A 19,646-nucleotide genomic window follows, 5' to 3' on the forward strand; every position below is an offset into this window, starting at 1 on the left:
CTGTAGTCAAGCCATCTATACAGAGATCATTGGAAAGGAAGAGGAAACTAGTGTTTTGTTTCTTTGTTTTGGTTCTATATCAGGAAATGGCTGAACTATCTAACTTTCTTGGTTTAAAATGCTATAGCATGTATTTTATATTTAGTCTACATGAAGCAGCACCTCAAAGAAAAGGGTGTCCATCCTTGTCGTTGAAGGCTGCAAGCGCAAGTTTTTAGGGATGATACACAACACCTTGCTCAGTGATACCGTATTATTACATTAAGTGTTAATTAGGGAGATCGTAACACTCTACCATGTCGCAGTCTTTGAATACTGAAGTTCTTAAAGGTACATCAAGGTTCCAGTTGTCTTTTTTACACAGGTAAAATGTTACGCCTGATACATAACGGATAACAGCAGCTGGCTATTTGCTTCTGTCGCATTAGATCTTTCGTGACAGACATCTATTAATTTACTTGCTGACCATCATGTGAATAAAAGGGCAAATGATTTGTCAAACTTTCCTTTACAATGAAACAGTTGAGCTAAATTCACTCATTGATGACATAAATCAAGTGCCATTTTTTTACAATATCAGACAGAATTTTTATTCTTCACAAACGTACAAACATTTGGGAATATATATTTTCTGCAACAGCAGGAATGTTTTTTTTCTGAAATCCCCAACAATCATTTTTTTTACACTATGTCTTTTATTTTGCACTATACCAGGTGAGCAACATAACAATTCCCCCTTAATGAGGTTTGATGGGGAGTAGAATTCATGGTGACTTACTATCAGCAAATTGCCATTCAAGCGGTTTCTTTTTCAGCCTGTAAAATGTTTGTTTAATGAATAGACAGCAAGCTGGGATTTCTTTTGAAAGAACATTGTTAGATCCATACGAGACAGGTGACATGTGTTTAGCTAAGAAAAGTCTACAGGATGACGTGAAACAAATAAACAGCATGTCTGACGTACATCGGAGATCCAAATTTAGCACTCGCACAGTGGGTAACGGATTTCTGCTGCAGGTATCTACAGGAGAAGGCCAGTGACTGCGACAGTCAAGTTCTCCACTGTGAAAATGTAAGATACCTGATACATCTAAACATCTTAGAGACCTTGCTATACAGAGATAACAACATTGTTACCCTCTCAGACTATGTAAATTACCGTTCTAAAAATAGTAATATTCTAAAAACAGGTGTATATATATATATATATATATATATATATATATATATATATATATATATATATATATACCCACACAGTATATTAACCCCTTAAGGACAATTGAAACAATTGTATTTTGAGCCCGCACATATACAGGCTTTGTCATTAAGGGGTTAAGAACGGTTTGTGTGGTAGAATGTTGCATTACATTTATTTTTGTACCACCAAATTCTGTAACACTGTTACAAAGGTTAAATAACTTAAAACCACACATTATAACAAACTGATACAAAAACGAGAAGAGGGCCCTGCTCTTGCGAGCTTACAATGCAGTCAGTAGTTGAGGGGGAAGTGAAACAGTAGGAGATGACTGCTTGGATGAGTTGATTGACTCGGGGTGATTTGTAGGGTTTGTTGGTCATCCAGATGGCTTGATTAGAATCCTGGCTTAGTGTTAGGCAGAAAGGTTTGTACGGTTCTGGAAAAAAGTTGGGTTTTCAGAAAACTTTTGAAAGTTGTGTACGAGGGAGAAAGTCTGACAGAACGTGGAAGGGACTTCCAGAGAAGTGGTACAGCACATGTGAAATGCTGAATATGGGAGTAGGAGGGGTAATGATGGTAGAAAATGGATGCATTTGGATAAGAGAGTATAGATATATATGGGTCCTGAGTTGTTAAAGGCTGTGTAGGTCAGAGACAGAAGTTTGGATTCAATTCTTGAGGGTATGGGGAGCCAATGGAGCAATTGCGATAGTACAGCAGCAGATGATAAATGGTGGGGAAGGAAGATTAGTTTAGCTGCAGTGTTGAGTATGGACTCTAGTGGTTAAAGGCGGGAGAGGGGGAGACCAGTTATTAGGGAGTTATAATCCAGTAATAATCCAGACGGAATATAACAAGGGATATAGATATAGAATAAATAGAAGGCTCATAATTTATCTAGCAGTTGTAACATCTCATGTCTATTAATTAATGTTATAAAAATAATCTCTGCTTTTGCAATGCAGTTGAAAACTAGTTGCAATATGGAGATCAAAGGAAAATGTGAAGATAAATATCTCTTGCCTGTTTGCAAACAATTCAGTCAATTTTCAAAAAAATATAACCTAATATAAAAAATACGCTCAATATGTACATTATTTGATATTTTTTGAAATTGAAAGCTACATTTATACCCCCATAGGCTTGAAACGTATAAGGCCTGGGAGTGACTGACATCATTATGTGGGATTTCTCCTACCAGAAGATCTGAATTGAAACTGTACAATGCATAGACCTTTTTGAGGAGTTGGTCTTCTATAATGCTCTGATTTGGTTACTTCGGGCATTTTTGCAGAAGCACATTGGTGTTGGTTCTTCATAATGCATAGTGAAGATGATAAACTATAACTCAGTTACATTCACATTTTCCTTGAAATGTAATATATACTGAATATAAGTAGAACCATATCATAGGCTCTTTGGATACTGCTCTTGAATGTTTAAATGAGCCCTTACCTCCTTGGTATATACAATGAGAGGAAGATGTATTTATGTCCAACTCTGTTACTGAACAGGCTGTTGGTAAGGCGAGTTTTAAGATCTTGTTACGTATCTGTGACCAGCTACTTATAGACAATGGTATTATATATCATGGCAAAATATACTTGGATGTCTGTAAAATACTTATTTTGTTTTTCTTTAATTTTTTTTTTACAGTTGTAGAAAACAAAAACTTACAAAAGGTTTATTTTGCAAGGATATCTTGAAATACAGTCTAGAGTATATAATTCAATTTGGCCAGCAGAGTACTCGTAGCACGGATACACAGGCTCCAGTACAAGAGCAATCCAAAATAACAAGAGCAAAAGAAATTCAACAGAAGAGCAATTGAAAAGTCCCAAACATGAATGTCAACAGAGCTCATAGTGACATAGAAGTAGGAGGATCAAATCGCTAATATAAGACCTTTTGATGAGAACAATCCCACAGCTAAAATTACATGCATTTATAGCACAGAGATACTATTTTTTCAGACAAAAACTTTAGTTATTGTTTTCTGAACATCAAGAATAAGGGAGACAACATTCTGTTCTAGGTGACCTATTGCTATGTTTTCTATTGACCCAAATAACTTAATGGTGCCAGTGGTCTAAACAATAAAGGTTATTCTTTGGCTGACAAGCTCAATGTGAGTTAAATACCAAAGCTACAAATAGCTTTGTATTTTTGCCCCCGCTATGCATACTTTAGTATATATATTCTATTATGGAAAGCTCTGTAGCTTTATAGTGAAGCATGTTGTAAACACACAATCCACTGTTTAAGAGTCTGAAAGGTATGTAGAACAGTGCCTTCTTCTAAGGGTAACAGTCTGTATGTGGCCACGCAGTCACATACTTCAATGGTTAATTATGGGAACCATAAAATGTTTAAGGGCATACCCGGGCACCTCCCCAGGCTTGTCCCTAGAACTCTCCTTCTGGTGCTCCTTATAGGAAGATACAGAGATACACATAATATTCTGAAAATTCCACCAGCAGATGAAATATTTAGTTTGGCTTCTAAAAAAATGTTCCCTATTTTATAGCAACCAGTGTTGTTACTAATAGCTGTTAATATGTATTATATTTGAACTTCCACCCTCAGTAGAAACATGAAAACAGTGATACAACAGAATTACATTCACTGATGGATAACAGATTTGTGATCAGCTACGTGCGGCATGTTATTTAGTGAATAATATTTTCTATGGGAAGTACAATGTTCATGGGCAACCATCTTTTATGTTGCTTGACATCAATATCATAGTTCAGTGGATTGCTTCTACTAGAAACTGTGTGCAGTCATATATCAAGATAATAAAACACATTAATTCCATTCTCCTTTTAGAACACAGAGCTCATCACAATCAAATTGATAGTCATTGTACTGCAATTTCTTGAAAAGACAGAGGTTTGCGTATGACTCCAGTCAAACAGTTGCTGTGATCTATAGATCTAGAAAATTAGCATCAATTTCATTTAGCTAATTGTGTGGGTGTTTTTACATTTTAAAGTGAGGGGTGCCAATATTGGCCCCTGGTGCCATGGTATGCCCCTGCTCTCAGCTGTATCCCCCATTCGCCTTGTGCCCCATGGTAAGGTGCTCCACGGGGAGTAGACACAAAATGCAATGGTTGTTGGACACATAGATGACCCATTGTCCAGAGGAAGGCATGAGCCTTGGAAAAAAGCCCTTCATGCACTGCCAAAAAGGTAGTCTCGTTTATGGGAGTCTATCTTACCAAATGCAATATTCTGGTGAACATAAAAATACAGAATGCCTAATATTTAGAGAGTTTTTTTGTGTTTTTTTTTTTACTTAGTACTAAGCCATGTGAAGATTTGATTTCTCTATCGCACAAAAGTGCTATCTTGTTTCAGTACCGCAAGCCTTATCACTGGAAGCACACATTGCTAACTTTTGTGCTGATTTCTAGCACATGAACACTGCAAGGTTGAAATTATTCCTCAGTGTGCTATTTTACTTCTTTTTTTATACACCCACATATAACTTTGTAAGGCCGTCTTTTTAATCCCTGTGAAAAAGAAAAAAATCAGTCCATGGGTGGTTCTTCTAAAATCTTTTTTGAAGTAATTAATTTCACTAGATTGTTTCTTTGATATTTTTTTATGGATTTTAACTAAAACTTTGAGTATGCCTGAAAAGGGTTTTTTTGTGATTTAAACGTTACTCTTAACCTCATAAAAGCTTGAGAGGATTAAAACACACTGTGACCACACAACAGCCACAAAGATAACTACATGAGTCCTAGGACTATGCTAAAGGAAAGCATTCAACTTGTAAAAAAAAAAACAGTAGGTAGTGAAAACATTTTGTATAAAGGGTGCATACATATGAGCGTCAGATCTACTTGATGACAATATATCCAACCCAAAGTCCCTTACCCAGACTGGCTGCATGCACCGGGGACGATCAAATTGTAAGCATGCTAAATAGAGACATTCTAAAACAGAATTGTTTAAGTTAATATTTACATATGACTGACGAGAGCTAGAGTGCATGAGTTTAAGTACTGAGTTGAAGGTGCACTGCTTTCTATTACACTTGCAATGTTGGTGTGTGTAATTGCATAATTCTCAAGCATCATGTTTTTTCAGTGAACAGTCCACATTTTTGGGCATCATCCCACTTAGCTGCCCCACTGTGGATCTGTTGGCGAGATCCTCTAATTTCCCTTGACCAGCCCAGGGAGCTATAAAATCAATGTATCTGATACACTCAGGTCAGTGCCAGAATGTACACACCTGACATTCATGCCATACTCATGCCATACTCATGCTGACACTCATGCTGCACCACCTATTTGTCAGAGTAGATTATCAACTGAATATCTACGTTTTTTCATAAGGCCACTTACGATAGCTTGGTAAATGAGTAGTACTCCAAATATTCATACAAAAACACATCTTTTTATTGCCCCTCAAAGTAGAAGGAAGTATTTGGTCATCCTGCTTATAGTGAAATTGGAAATTGACTGAGCCTTAGAATCTAGATACAAGAGCACATTCCACATAAGGAAAATTCCAGACACAAAAGTGCTGTGTAAATATATTACATACAGGATAATAGGAAACTTACAAGCTGGTTGACATCACGCAGCTGCTGCAGATAAGGAAAATGTCAGGCCTGTAATTGCACAGATGTATCGTTCCATTATTTCGGCTCGCGTATAGTTAGCAGAAAACAGGGGAATGCTGATGCTTTGGAAGGCGTGTGTACCAGTTTACTAAATGATTTCATCCGGCACACTGCAGACTTCCTGATCATGTAACCAATATATATATATATATATATATATATATATATATATATATATAATTAACCAACTTGGCTGTCAATTCTAAGTTTAGACTTGATGGACTACTTTTCGAAAAGGTTAGCAGATTGGACGTAGCAGTGGTAAAGATGGCAAGGTAAGTTTTAGTCTTAGCAACTTGGCAGGCAGCTTTATTTATTAGGGTATTGCGTATAGTTCTGATGGCTGTTCTGTTTCGTTCCCCTACCCCATAGAGTGTGTAGTACTTACAAAGGCTCTGCATCGAAGCCATGCTATAACGTTCAAGGTTGGTTCATACTTTGTTGGAAAAAAATCTGATATATTATCGCTGGAATATAATACAATAGGTTATGATAAACTCACAGGAAAGAGAACTGTATTATATTCCAGATAAATGGTCCAGTCACAATGAAGTTGTTCATCAAGGTCCTAAGATTAATTTATGTGTTCAATCATACCTCACACAGCTAAGGAATAAAAGCATAAGCTCTACTGAAAAACAAACGCATATTATTCTTTAAGTTAGATTGGAAAACGTGAAGACTAGATGACTGAAAAGGTTCTCATCTGCCTCCTTTTCCGTATGTTTATAGATCAATAAACAAAAAGGGTGTGTATATAGCCTTACTGTGATGTTATAATGTACATTTATTGTAATAATTCCCAATAAAGGTTTTTACAATATTTGCCAAAATAGCATACTTTAAGTCATAACAATATATTTAATTCCTGAACAAATCGGCTTTGTATAGAATATTTGCCAAAATAGCATAATTTAAGTCATAACGATATATTGAAATCTTATTATATAACAAATGTACTAAATAGGGGGGCGGGAGAAATAAAAGAATGTCCTATAACCTGCTTTTTGTATACTGCTGTCTGTGTGAGTGAGATATTGTATTCCTGCCACGAAGTTAATATTATGCAGATATCTTTAAAGGCATTCAGAAATCAATAACACAAAAGTGGCATGGAAATATACCAGGGATACAGCTACAGAATAACAATGTTCTGAAACATTTGAACTGGAAACTGTACTAGCAGAGACCAAGTTCAATAACTACTCATCAGAGACAGTTGGCTAAAATAGTACAAACGCCAAAAAGAAAGAGATACAAACATCATACTAAAACAAAGTACTTAAAACAAATGTATCACAGGTGCATTATTAATCTATAGGTGATACTTCTGCTTCTAGATAGATAGATAGATAGATAGATAGATAGATAGATAGATAGATACTAATTGCATTTCATCTGCATCATGCTTCAACAGTTTCCAATGACTTCTGTTTTGTGTATTTGTTGTTCTTTTTGTTTAGATGTTCATTATATTAAGAGGAGAGATATTGTCCTGAAGAGAGAACTTGGTGAAGGAGCATTTGGGAAGGTGTTTTTGGCTGACTGCTATAACCTAAGTCCCACCAAAGACAAGATGCTTGTTGCTGTCAAGGTAATAATGGCAGAATATACTTTACTTTTATTTAACCAGACAATAATCAGGAAGCATATTTATTTAATGCATATTTATTTATAGTAAATACCTTAATAAAACATCTGAAAAAATACAACACATCAGAATTACATTTCTGTAAGTATAATATAATTATGTTTTTGCTATATTGTTATATTTTGTATAATTTGCAATTAAGTGTCACTTGATTACTAAATCTCAACAATAATCTTCGATTCATAAAAACGTGTTTCAAGGAGATATTAACTTGTGTAAATTTAGTTCTTAATCCAAAAAAAAGAATATTGTCACCATTTGGGTGACAGCAAAAACATTTTAGGTTTTAAAATTGATCGAGAAATCATTGACAAAAATCAATCTTACACTTCTGTTTTGTTAATAAGCAAATAGGTGACGTGAATTAGGAACCATATGACAATATATCCTGATGGACTTTAGTCTATGAGTAGCCAGTCTTTTACCTTGGAAACCTCAATAGAAGATGATGAGATGATTTAATAATAATTTCTTAATGTTCCAGATTACAAAATGTGACCATAAAATTAAGCCTTTGGTAATTGAAACTAGAGTTGTTCACTAATAGGATTCTGATCGAAGGCAGATAAGAGTGAGTTGTATTTAGCTGTGAACAAAATGAGTAATTACCACTGGCCCCTGGAGGAGCAATTGACTTTGGTACTTATGATTTTCTTAAAAAAAGACCTAAAAAAATAGCAAACAGTGTTTGAAAGCAGAAGTTACTGGGAAGGAGAGTAAAATTATACAATATGTCTCTATATTGCTACCTTAGCTGACTTTTATCTAGAATATTGATATTTACAGAGGGGCCGTGTCCAAGCAAAATGATTTTCTGTGACCATCCATTTCCTTAGTCACTTAATTCTTAATATACTTTCAGAACCTCGTAAGTCATTGTTTTAGGCAAAGTAATTATGTATTCACAAGAAACAATCAACCAGTGTTTCTCCATCCCTAATTACTGGCTTGAAATTAAACTACCTTTGTCTTGCTTCATGACAGACATTCAATGGGCAACCTGTCCATATCATTAATGATAATAAAAAGGTCAGTGGTGTATCCTGTGGCTAAGGCTGGTATGCTTTTTTTTTTTTTTTTTTTTTTTTTTTAATAGTGATGATAGCAATACTTATAAAGTAAAAATAAAATACCTGTGCGTACTACTTAAATCCATAAGGAAATATGCAATCACAATAAATGGACAATGGGTAAGAGTCATTGGACCATAATGTTAGTTGGAGATTACTACACTGGGGCACAGCACAATATTTCAGTAACTGGAAGTCAGATAGGTGTTTTCAGATAAATGCCAGATGTACGTAACATGTAATCGCTGCCAATAATTTAGATGTATGGATTACTTCCAACAGAAATGTTAGGCTTTGTTTTGTATAAATTATGTATTTATAGACACACCATAATTATTACACAATTATGTTTTATTGAAACAGAAGAACATTTCACATTGCTTATAAATTGGGATTGATTCTTAAATGACAGACGGTTTTCTTGGCACAATCCCATCCATCAAGCGCACCATTTTTTTCTGCTACCTTTTAGAAAGTACGTTAAAAGCATAAAACTCACTATGCCTTAACACATCACATCGAGGTTCAGGGAAGAAAAACTATTTTCTTGAAAGGAGTAACATCATCAGTATAAAGATATAAACTAAAAGTAATAGACTGTGCAAGATAAGGATGGATGCTTTCCCATCTGCAAAATGTAGCTATCATCCATCTAAATATTCTTGGTCATGGTGTATCCCCAGACAATGGGTAATTAAAGTGAAATGATTCTATGATTCAGGCTGGAAGACAAAGCAATGGGCTGCATACCACAAGAGAAGCAAGGAAATTAAAGTAGAGATGGTCACTTTGTAAGGCAACTGTGTCCATTATACTGTTTACATCCCATGTGCCAGGGACAATGCATTGATTTAGCAGTCTAAAGCCTAACCCTGGATATCAAAGAAAACTGTGCATACAAAACTGCATGTAATATGGCCCCTACCAATATAAACCAAAACATATCCTTCAATAAAAAATATGAAATCGGTATAATGTATAACAAGTACTAATTTACTGATCTGATCAGTAGAGACATGGTGGACCAAGTACACTTTAGCAAAGGCTTATGAGGGCATGGCTACATTTCAACATGGTCCATTTCTCCATCAGCTGCTAATGCTGTTTTCTGCATGTTAGACAACATAGCATTTTTGTTATTTTTACTAGCACTAGAAAGGCTCTAGTAATTAGAGTTATTTGGATGCAAATCAGAATCATCCTTAAAGGAACTCAGAAAATGCTATCTTTGTTTTGCACTTATTAATATATATTTAATATATTACAATATTCAATTTTTCTACGAAAGACTGATGTAATTTACCAGAAACGTAAAACCAAGAAGAAATGTGAAATATTTAGCAAAGCACAAAAACTGTATCGCTAGGCAGGACAACAAAGCATCTTATTTTACTTGAAATAAGCCTTGAGTCAATATGCTTCTAATAAAGTATAGGATGTTCTAATAGCCCAGAATACATATCTATGACAATTGCCAAAGAACCATTGCTAACAGAGAAAGCATCTAAACAAATCATGATCCTTAGCGAGGAAAGAAAATATTTCAATATTCCAAAGACAAGATGATGAGCTATGAAATATGACACTAAAACAAAAGTTTTTGCATTAAGATTTCACTTTTTAAAAGTTAACATTAACCTTTTACCTGTTCCTTGTACACCATCAACCAAACGATACCAAATTATATCCAATGTAACTACTGGTTGGTATGGGCATATCCACCTGTATCCCTGGTCGAACTGCTGGTGTCCCCAGCAGCTACATAACTATTGGAATCACAAAGGCAAGGGCCCATGAAAAGCCCTGTGCTTACGCCTCTCTGCAACATGGGCAGCCACTCCTATATATATATATATATATATATATATATATATAGAGAGAGAGAGAGAGAGAGAGAGAGAGAGAGAGAGAGAGAGAGAAACATAGACAGTGACAGCAGATAAGAACCATTCGGCCCATCCACTCTGCCCAACAAGATGGTTAACTCTTGCACCGTACAAGCCTTAAACCTGAGCACTCGGTTCCAAAAGCTATGGGGAGGGATGGATGGACAATTCTTTCCTTTAAATAAAAAGCTATTAAATGCCCTTGAAGGCTTCCCTTTTGTACTCCTTCAGACAGACTTTCATTTACCGCCCTCCCATATCTGGCCCTTACGTGCCATTGGGGTATTAACCCTTACCTGACACAATTTTATCTCTAGCGAGGACAGTTAGATTAAAAGGAGACTGGGTACCTGTCCAGCACTTTATTCATGTGGCCCCTCCATCCCATTCTTTCCCTTCGGGGCTGTTCTGAGCACCTATCACTAACATATTTAATGATCTTAATGATAAATGTTAAAAGCAACAGCCTTGTGTTGTTAAATGTTATATAGGTGACCATCTGCATAAATGTATGTAGTTTTAAGCAGCTAGACTGAGGATAAGTAGGCTGCCCTGGAACCTTAAGGCTAGCAACCCTCTCAATGATGTACATACCAGCAGAATTTGTGCTTCTGTACGTTACATTTATACACCCTTTTACATTGCTGGCAGCCACACACTGCAGGGCTTCATCTGCCACTGGAGCACAAGAGGTTAAACCACTTTACTGTAGAGTATTTTTGTGAAAAATAATCTCCTTACACTACCCATACAACACATGACAACAAAGTAATATTTAATTTGTTAAAATACAAAAATAGCGCATGTATTTTTATCTCCCATTTGCTTTTGATGTAGAATATGCTTACTCCCTTCGAATACAATTTGTGTCAACAATGCATGTGTTTTGGTACAGAAATAAGTTTCATTAAATCTCTGCACGCAGAAAATCACACATAGGATGCTGTGGCAGACAATGAAGATTATAGGATTTATTTCTCACTTGAGAAAACAGTGCTTGTCTGTGACTGCTTTAAAAAAAGGCAAATGACTGCTTACTTCAGCATTATTTTGCTTATTTCCCTAATAAATATCACATTATTGCTGTGCTCACCAAAAAGGACATCAGCAGAACAAATGACAAATTATTGTTAAGGTAACTTATATACAGTGTCAAAAAAGTAAACCCTTTGGAATGACCTGTATTTATGTATATACCGTATTGGCTCGAATATAGGCCGCACTTTTTCCCCCCAATTTAAGTCTTTAAAGTGGGGGTGCGGCCTATATTCGGGGTCTAGCGCACGACGCCCGGGACATGCAGTCCCAGGCGCCGGGCAGGCAGCGGGGTTAGGATACAGATCCCCCGCAGCGGTGCAGGGGACCTGCATCCTACTCCCCAATACGCTCAGACAGCCTCCCCTGCCAGCACTTCCCACGGGGGGGGTGCCTGCACGGGAGGTTGTCTAAGCGCACCGTCCGCACGATGCGTTTTACCTCTGCCCACCCCCGACTTACCGGAGCAGAATCCCAGGTGTCTTGGGGGGCCGGCGGGGGACATCTACGCATATTGCGTAGACGTCCCCCGCCAGCCCCGCAAGACACCCGGGAGTCTGCTCCGGTAAGTCGGGGGGGCAGAGGAGGACAGTGGCAGCATATCTCGGGGGGAGGAGGAGGACAGTGGCAGCATATCTCGGGGGGGGGCAGTGGGAGCATATCTCGGGGGGGAGGAGGAGGACAGTGGCAGCATATCTCGGGGGGGAGGACGGTGGCAGCATATCTCGGGGGGAGGACGGTGGTAGCATATCTCGGGGAGGGAGGACAGTGGTAGCATATCTGGGGGGGGGCAGAGTGGCAGCATGTTTATTTTGGTGCTTTTTTAAAGAAAAAAACTTTTTCTTTAAAAAAGCACCAAACTTTTAGGGTGCGGCCTATATAAGGGGGCGGCCTATATCCGAGCCAATACGGTATTTGCATAAATATGATCTTCATCTAAGTTATAATAATGAAGAAACACAATCTGTTTTAACTAATAACACTTAAATGATTGCATTATCCATATTAAATTCATCATTAAAACATTTACAGTCTGGGTTGGATGTATGGAAACCCTTAGGCGAATCACTTCAACAAAAGCTAATTGGAGTCAGGAGTTTCGCAAACGTGATGTCTAATCAATGAAACCGTTTGGGAAGTGTGTTTTAAGAGCTACACTTTGGGAAGTGTGTTTTAGAGCTGACACAAAAAAAATCAAACATTTTCAGTTTGCTATTCTCAAGAAGCTTCTGCTGATGTGAACCATGAAAATAAATCTCAAAAGACCTACAATCTGATTGCATAAAGCTGGAAAAGGTTACAGAATAATCTCAGTGTTCACATTGTCATCAGTCCACAGTTAGCCAAATTGTTTAACAATGGAGACGATTCAGTACTGTGGCTACTCTACCTAGAAGTAAGTGCCCAGTCAAGATAACTCCAAGGGCACGGCACAGAATGCACAACGAGGTAAGAAAAAACCCTAGAGGAATCATTCAAACTGGTTAAGAAATCATTGAACAGACATGGAGTCCATGACAGGACAGAGAATGATTTAATTGTAGTGATAATGGGATCTAGTAAAATGGGAAATATACACAGCTTCTATGTTTTTACTCTTACCAGTTAAGTACCCTTAGTATTAGCTAATTCGAACAGCATCACAAAAAAAATAAAAACAACATAATGGATTTATTCACTAAAGAAAGAGATGTTAGGAAAGTTTGAAGGAGAATGGTGGTTTCAACTCCCTCATTTCACTATGCATTAAGAACGAACAACACTGGAAAATTCCATGTAAGGAGGTTTTGAAGAAATCTCACTGATGTGACTATATATTATACAGGACCAGCCAGGGTCTACCTGTAACTCACCAGGGTTGGACCTTCATAATATATAATGTAGTCATGTAATTGAAACTGAAACTCCCCTGCAAGCGTCCTTGCCAACTCTCCTTTTGGGGAATGACCCCCAAAGCAAAACAAAAACTAACCCACAACTTCAAGTATAGGACCACAAATCCATAAACATATTCACACTTTATACATTTATTTGAAGAATGATTGATTATAAACCAGCAGTCTTAAGAACACTTCTGTCTGTGTCAACTATCACACTATATTAGAAAAAGTTTAATTTCTGGTAAAACAGGATTCGGTCAAATAGATGATCGATGTGGCCATGATTTGAGCACTGATTTAGGCCACTGCCTAAAGCGATTTCTTTAATGTTATACAAAGGGTGAACAAAGAGAGAAATAATGGTAGTTTAATATTTGAATAGCAGATATTGATTGGTCCGCTATGTTTGTGAGGGGCAGCACTTGACACTTGCCTAAGGCCTGGAATTAAATGTATTTTCCTCTGTAATTATTGAAGGCTGCTAATTAAATTACAAGCGCCAGAAATATGCTGTAATTACAATGACAATGTCACATTCTACTGGAAGAAACACATAATCTGACATTCTCGATAATCTGATACTCCCTATTGATTTTAATTCGCACAGTTCAATGCATTTCCCAAGAACATTGCCAGGGCCAGAAAGGCATTCTTAATAACAATTGTATTATGGTATTTAATAAATATTGACCTGTGGGAATTGCTCTGGATATGAAAGAAATGTCAAATAGGTATTAGTTGTAGTTCACGAGTGAATAGATGGGTACATTTCTATTTAAATGTAGTTAGAAAATGAATTTAAATTCCTAAATATAAGGCCTTGGGCACATGCCTACAATATTGTTACAGTCTTCACTATTGCAACACAATTTTGGTTGCCAACGCTCTCCTCTACAGTCTATCCAAAATGCTGCTGCTAGGCTTATCTTCCTTGCACGACTCGCTTCTTCCTCTTCCCTATTATGTGAGACCTTCCACTGCCTCCCTGTTGCCATATCCTGACATATAAGGCCCACATCACCTAACCTCCAACTCCCACCCTCCCTTTCAATATTCAAGAAACATCTTAAAACCCACTTTTTCAGAGAAGCCCACACTGCTTCTACCCTTTCTCCTTACCTTATGTTTCTCCTGCCCACATGCCCTCTAGATTCAGTTCTAGTCTTATCATATACCCTGAATATATGTATTGTAAGACGTGCTGCCTAATCTGTTGTTTTTATATAAATAAAAGATAATATAAATAATAATAATAGGCAGGACATGCTTGTAAAATATTTTTTATGGAAAATTAGTAAATATTAGTTTTTGTTTTGATTTACAAACAATGTGAATCACACAATCACAATTTAAATGTGTCCTCCAGCTCTTAATTAGTGTAAAAGTGCTGAAACAAAGACCACAATTCATACTTTAGGACTGACATATATTCTTACAGTACTACAGCCTGAAACAGCTGTAGCTAGAGCTTCCCAGCCATCACATATAATAGCCGAGTGCCGGTTAATATTTTACCTTATTTTTCTAAGGCATTTATTGGTTCATCAGAATTCTCTCTATGCATTTGCTCTACCCCCCCCCCAGAGCTCTTTGCCTGGCAGAAGATACATGAAACCCATCTCCTGCTTAGCAATGAACATATCTAGCACCGATTCAAGTGAGATTTCTAGGAGTCTAATGAGACACCCTATTTTTTCAACTTTCCCCTGGTGATTGACTGTTTTTTCTGCCACAACTGGCACAAATCACGGCAGAAGAGGTGATAAACTGCAGTTGTGGACATGTCGCAACTTTAGCATGTAAGTGTTTTTTTTTTTTGTTTTTTTTTTACAACTAAACAATGCAAACTAAAGTACATACTAAGTAAGGACTATAATATGCATCATGTATTGTCAGGATGTTTTGGGTCAATAGACTGTTCCTTTAATTTCTTGGGTCAAAGATTGTTCCTTTTCTCTTTAAGCCGTTTTACAGACGCAATGAGTAATAGCTCATAGGGCATAATGGACAACAATTTATTAATAATTTAAAAAGTGCAGTGAATTCTGCGATTTGAAATCTTAATCTCTTATACACATATACTTCAGCGAATAAACCCCTCTGTTTTATAAACATATACAATTTTACCCCATCTTTCGACATTACATGTAAAAACTCTTTTAACCAGTAGAAGGACCTGTTACCCCGTTGCAAAACAATAAATTTATATTCCCTGAAGCAATACTTTTCTAAAGAAATCAACTCCTTTTATGTACTCTTGACAGATTTAAGGCTGGGATTAAAAAATGTACTTTCACAGATCATGATCATGATCAGAATAAAATTACATGAAAATATGACATTTAGCGAAGTGTGGGTTTCTGGCAAATCTTGTACTTTTATGAAAATAGAAAACCTGTTCCAAAAAGGATACATACTGCCAAATAAGACTCCACGACACAATGGGTTTTGCAATTATGAAAGCAATAAATATGCATCCTTCTCTTGAGATACTATGTATAGTACTGTGCTTAGCCCTATAATACTTTATTTTTAAAAACAAAACAAAAAAAATAACCCCTTCGTGACAATGGCAGGTTTTATTTTTTGTACCCTTCTTGGCTGTTGTTGCTCATGTTTAGCTGTCATTTTTTTCTTTGTCATTAAATATATTGGTTTTTTTAGGCCAAGAAGACTTTCTTTAAATTTCATTATTTTTAACACACTTAAAGTATGTGGAAACAAATGTAAATGTTTCTAATGGCCCAAACTTTGAATAAATGATTTTGAAGAGCAGTCTATTATGTTTTTAATATATTCTATTATATATTCTATCTATATATATATATATATATATATATATATATATATATATATATTCTAACAATTTAAAATATATACCTGCAATAAAAAGCTGGATGTGCTATTTTATGTACCAAATATAAGCTTGTAACAGTAAAGACAAAAAATCATCATCAATGTGTAAGCATTTGGTTTTATTCTTTACTCGTTTGTCAAGTAAGAGTTTATTTTCTACAGTTTGCACATTTTGTGATGATGCATAGGTTACTGTATAAGTTTTCTTTGCAAAACCATAAGACGAGTCTCCTGAAACATGTATAAACTGGCTTTTGACTAGAGTGGGATTACAATGGCATGAAGTAAAGCCTGCAGTAAGCCACATAACCATTTACACTCCTAAAATCAACATAAGGCTTACATTATGGCAAGTGATATTATGTGACCTCCTTACAATCACACACTGAGATGATGTAGCAGCACCTTGTTGGCCTGCTGGTAAGTAAAACCTGGCGAGGAACATTTGCTTGTGCCTACTTCCGCTTGGGAAGATGGGACAGTTGCCTTGTTGTATTACTATGTTTACCGGACTGTGCGCTGGAGTCCACTTACTTTGCAGTTCTTGATAGCAGCTTGAGTGTCTGCTTTTCTCGCTAGCAGCCAGTCTGTTTTACCATTTTGTAACACAGGTGCATATATTAACACTGTAGCGACTTTGTTTCAATCAGTTTATAACACTGGTGTATATAGTCTATATTGGAGACCGTACCAGGTAGCTCGTTCTTTTCTCTTTTTTTTTCTTTTAAGTGAATTATGCAAGTAAGGTATTTGGGTTTTCTTGCAGGCCTTGAAAGATCCCACATTGGCGGCTCGTAAAGACTTCCAAAGAGAGGCAGAACTTCTTACAAACCTGCAACATGACCACATTGTCAAGTTTTATGGTGTGTGTGGTGATGGTGACCCACTGATCATGGTATTTGAGTACATGAAACATGGGGATCTCAATAAGTTTCTGAGGTAAGTTATAATTGTAAGAAAAATTCACCTTGTATTAGGAATAGTTACTGATGATCTGTCTGATGTAATGTAATACTCATTTGTGCAACATTCAGTATCAAATTGTAAAATTGTAACATTATTTCCACCCCACATTTTCTAGGTTTGATTTAAGCAGGTAACTGTACACAGTGGATGACTGGGTGCAGCTGGACAGCAACAGAGAACTAAGTAGATCACTAGAACAGGGTTGGCACTATTCAGCCCAGGAGACAAGTCTGGTATAAAACACTTGGCTACAATGTTCTAAACCCACTATCTGGTCCTGCTCTAAGCAAGGGCACAGAAAGGATATTGTCAGGTTTAAGGGAGGGTTTGATATTTGCAACTAGAAAGAAAAGGAAGGGTACGATGATCTGTTATTGTCTTGTAATAAACCATTATTTGTTCCATGAGACATATTTTGGTTAAATGATTGTAAAAAAATACTAGTTAGTTATCTTGTTGTACTGAACTGGCAAAAAAATGGCAATCAAAACAGTGATATGGCAGCAACAATACTAATGTGTGTTTAATGTATTCTTTCTATGTATTTTTCAGCCCAAGAGAATTATTAAAATCTTCAGCACACATTTAATTAATAGTGTTTCCAAGCACTTGCTTTGATCAGATTACATAAAAATCATGTTTTTAAATTTGTAATGGAGTGGTACTCACCTCTTCAAATAATTACAAGTAATGTTTGCTGGTATTTCGTAAATTGGACCCTTGATATTTTCCTGTTTTGGATGATAAACACATACATAATTGCAGCAGGAGCTGAAACATTCCAACATCGCTGTGCACAGCGTTCTTTGTAAATTAAGTTTTTTGTTTATTTCCTTTTTTAGTAAAACAAATTTCTTAAAAATAATAAGTACATGTCATATTTAAGGTAAAATAGGATTTGAATCAGGGGTATCCAGGATGTTAAACTCAGAATTCTACCAACAGACCTCTCAAACCTAATAAAATATTTGGAATGTTTTTAAAAAAAAAAAAAAAAAACATGATACATACTATTCAGATACATACCACCTAGATAGATACACACTGTCCCAGATCAAAAGGAACAGATTATGAAATATTGGTGTCTCATTCCTATATCTGTATGCTGCTACTTATATTTGTATATAAATGTCTATAATTGATTTTAAAAATAGAAAAAGGCTCCAGGCACTCAAGGGTTCCATCAGGCAGATTTATTGAAGGAGAAAGACAACAACATTTCGACCTCACGATGATGTCTTTATCAAGTTAGGTCTTTTATAATTGATTTTAGTCCTTGGCCCTTTTCATAAAATACAGCCTAGTCTTTAGAGACTCTATAAGGCAGTACGATTATACAATGTACAACTTTGGGTGTAGCATGCAGGACTGGACTATGACAATAAATCAACCTAGGCATTTGTTATGGTTGGCATACAGAGCCTGGTTTGGCATTGCTTAAGTCTTACCCTCAATATTGAATATGTTGGGTCATTGGGTTTGTGCCAATTTAAATGGTGGCCTGTGCATAATTACTGTGCCTGCTTGCTCTTTTTTTACTGAACAAAAACATTTATATGTGGCTGAACAGTACAGTTATTCTGTGTGTGCTCATTTAACAGGAGCTAGGATTCATAGCCAAGACTGAATACCAAATTTGTTCCCTATTCTTGCACCTTTGCAACTCATTTCATTCACACTTTGAGAATTAATGCATTTGTAATGGTTGGTGGGGCTTATGACAGCAATTTCCAATGACCCTATTAATTTTACTTGCCATGTTTTTATGTATTCATATAATTATTTTTAGTTTCACTGGGTACACAGGATTTAAATACTTTGTTTTGTTGTTACATGTTGTTTGGTTGTATGATTTAGACCTGACATGCCCCTGTATGGAGAAGGATCATCTTGTTTACATCTGTTCCAAACATTCTCACGGAGGAACATTATTGCTTTACCTTGATGTGTGTAACACATTCAGTCCTTTGTTTAAAACAAAATACCTATTCCAGATTTTGACATCACAGACCAAAATATCTAGTTTTGAAACGTGGTCAATGGCTAGGACCTTATGAAGCATTGTCCCTGGAGACCTCCTAAGCATTTAATCACCAACATGGTCGACAGTTTAAAATTAAAATGACTTCCCTGCTTCATCGGTCACCTTTATTGTTCAATGTTTTTTCCACAAGGCACAATGAACTGCAATAAAACCTCAAGAACGTTATTTATGATGCTGTTCCAAGAGAAGCTGGTTATAAAGTGAGCTTCTCCCATTTTACTGCTTTTCCAATTTTTATTGAAAGTCACAATTAAAGTCGGACAAATTCATTTTACGGTCTTTTAAAAGCTGACCGTTTCCAAGCTTGGAAAAGATACCGTGTTGCTAAATGCTGGGAGAATCGTTTTGGGCAATGCAACAAAGCTAAATGGGATAGAATACTTAGTTTGACCCAGTTTGACCCAGTGCTAGCT

The 19,646-nt window shown here is 36.4% G+C and overlaps 1 protein-coding gene across 1 annotated transcript in view; it reads left to right on the top strand.

Moving 5' to 3' along the window:
- NTRK3 (neurotrophic receptor tyrosine kinase 3) overlaps positions 1–19,646 on the top strand; it is a 246,687-nt gene that overhangs the window by 210,526 nt on the left and 16,515 nt on the right. Inside the window, exons 13-14 of the mRNA XM_053464460.1 lie at positions 7,309–7,439; positions 16,990–17,162. Coding sequence (XP_053320435.1) covers positions 7,309–7,439; positions 16,990–17,162 — 304 coding nt within the window. The remainder of the gene's footprint in view (positions 1–7,308; positions 7,440–16,989; positions 17,163–19,646) is intronic.

The sequence above is a fragment of the Spea bombifrons genome, chromosome 4 (genome assembly GCF_027358695.1).
Source record: "Spea bombifrons isolate aSpeBom1 chromosome 4, aSpeBom1.2.pri, whole genome shotgun sequence".
NCBI classification, from domain to species: domain Eukaryota; kingdom Metazoa; phylum Chordata; class Amphibia; order Anura; family Pelobatidae; genus Spea; species Spea bombifrons.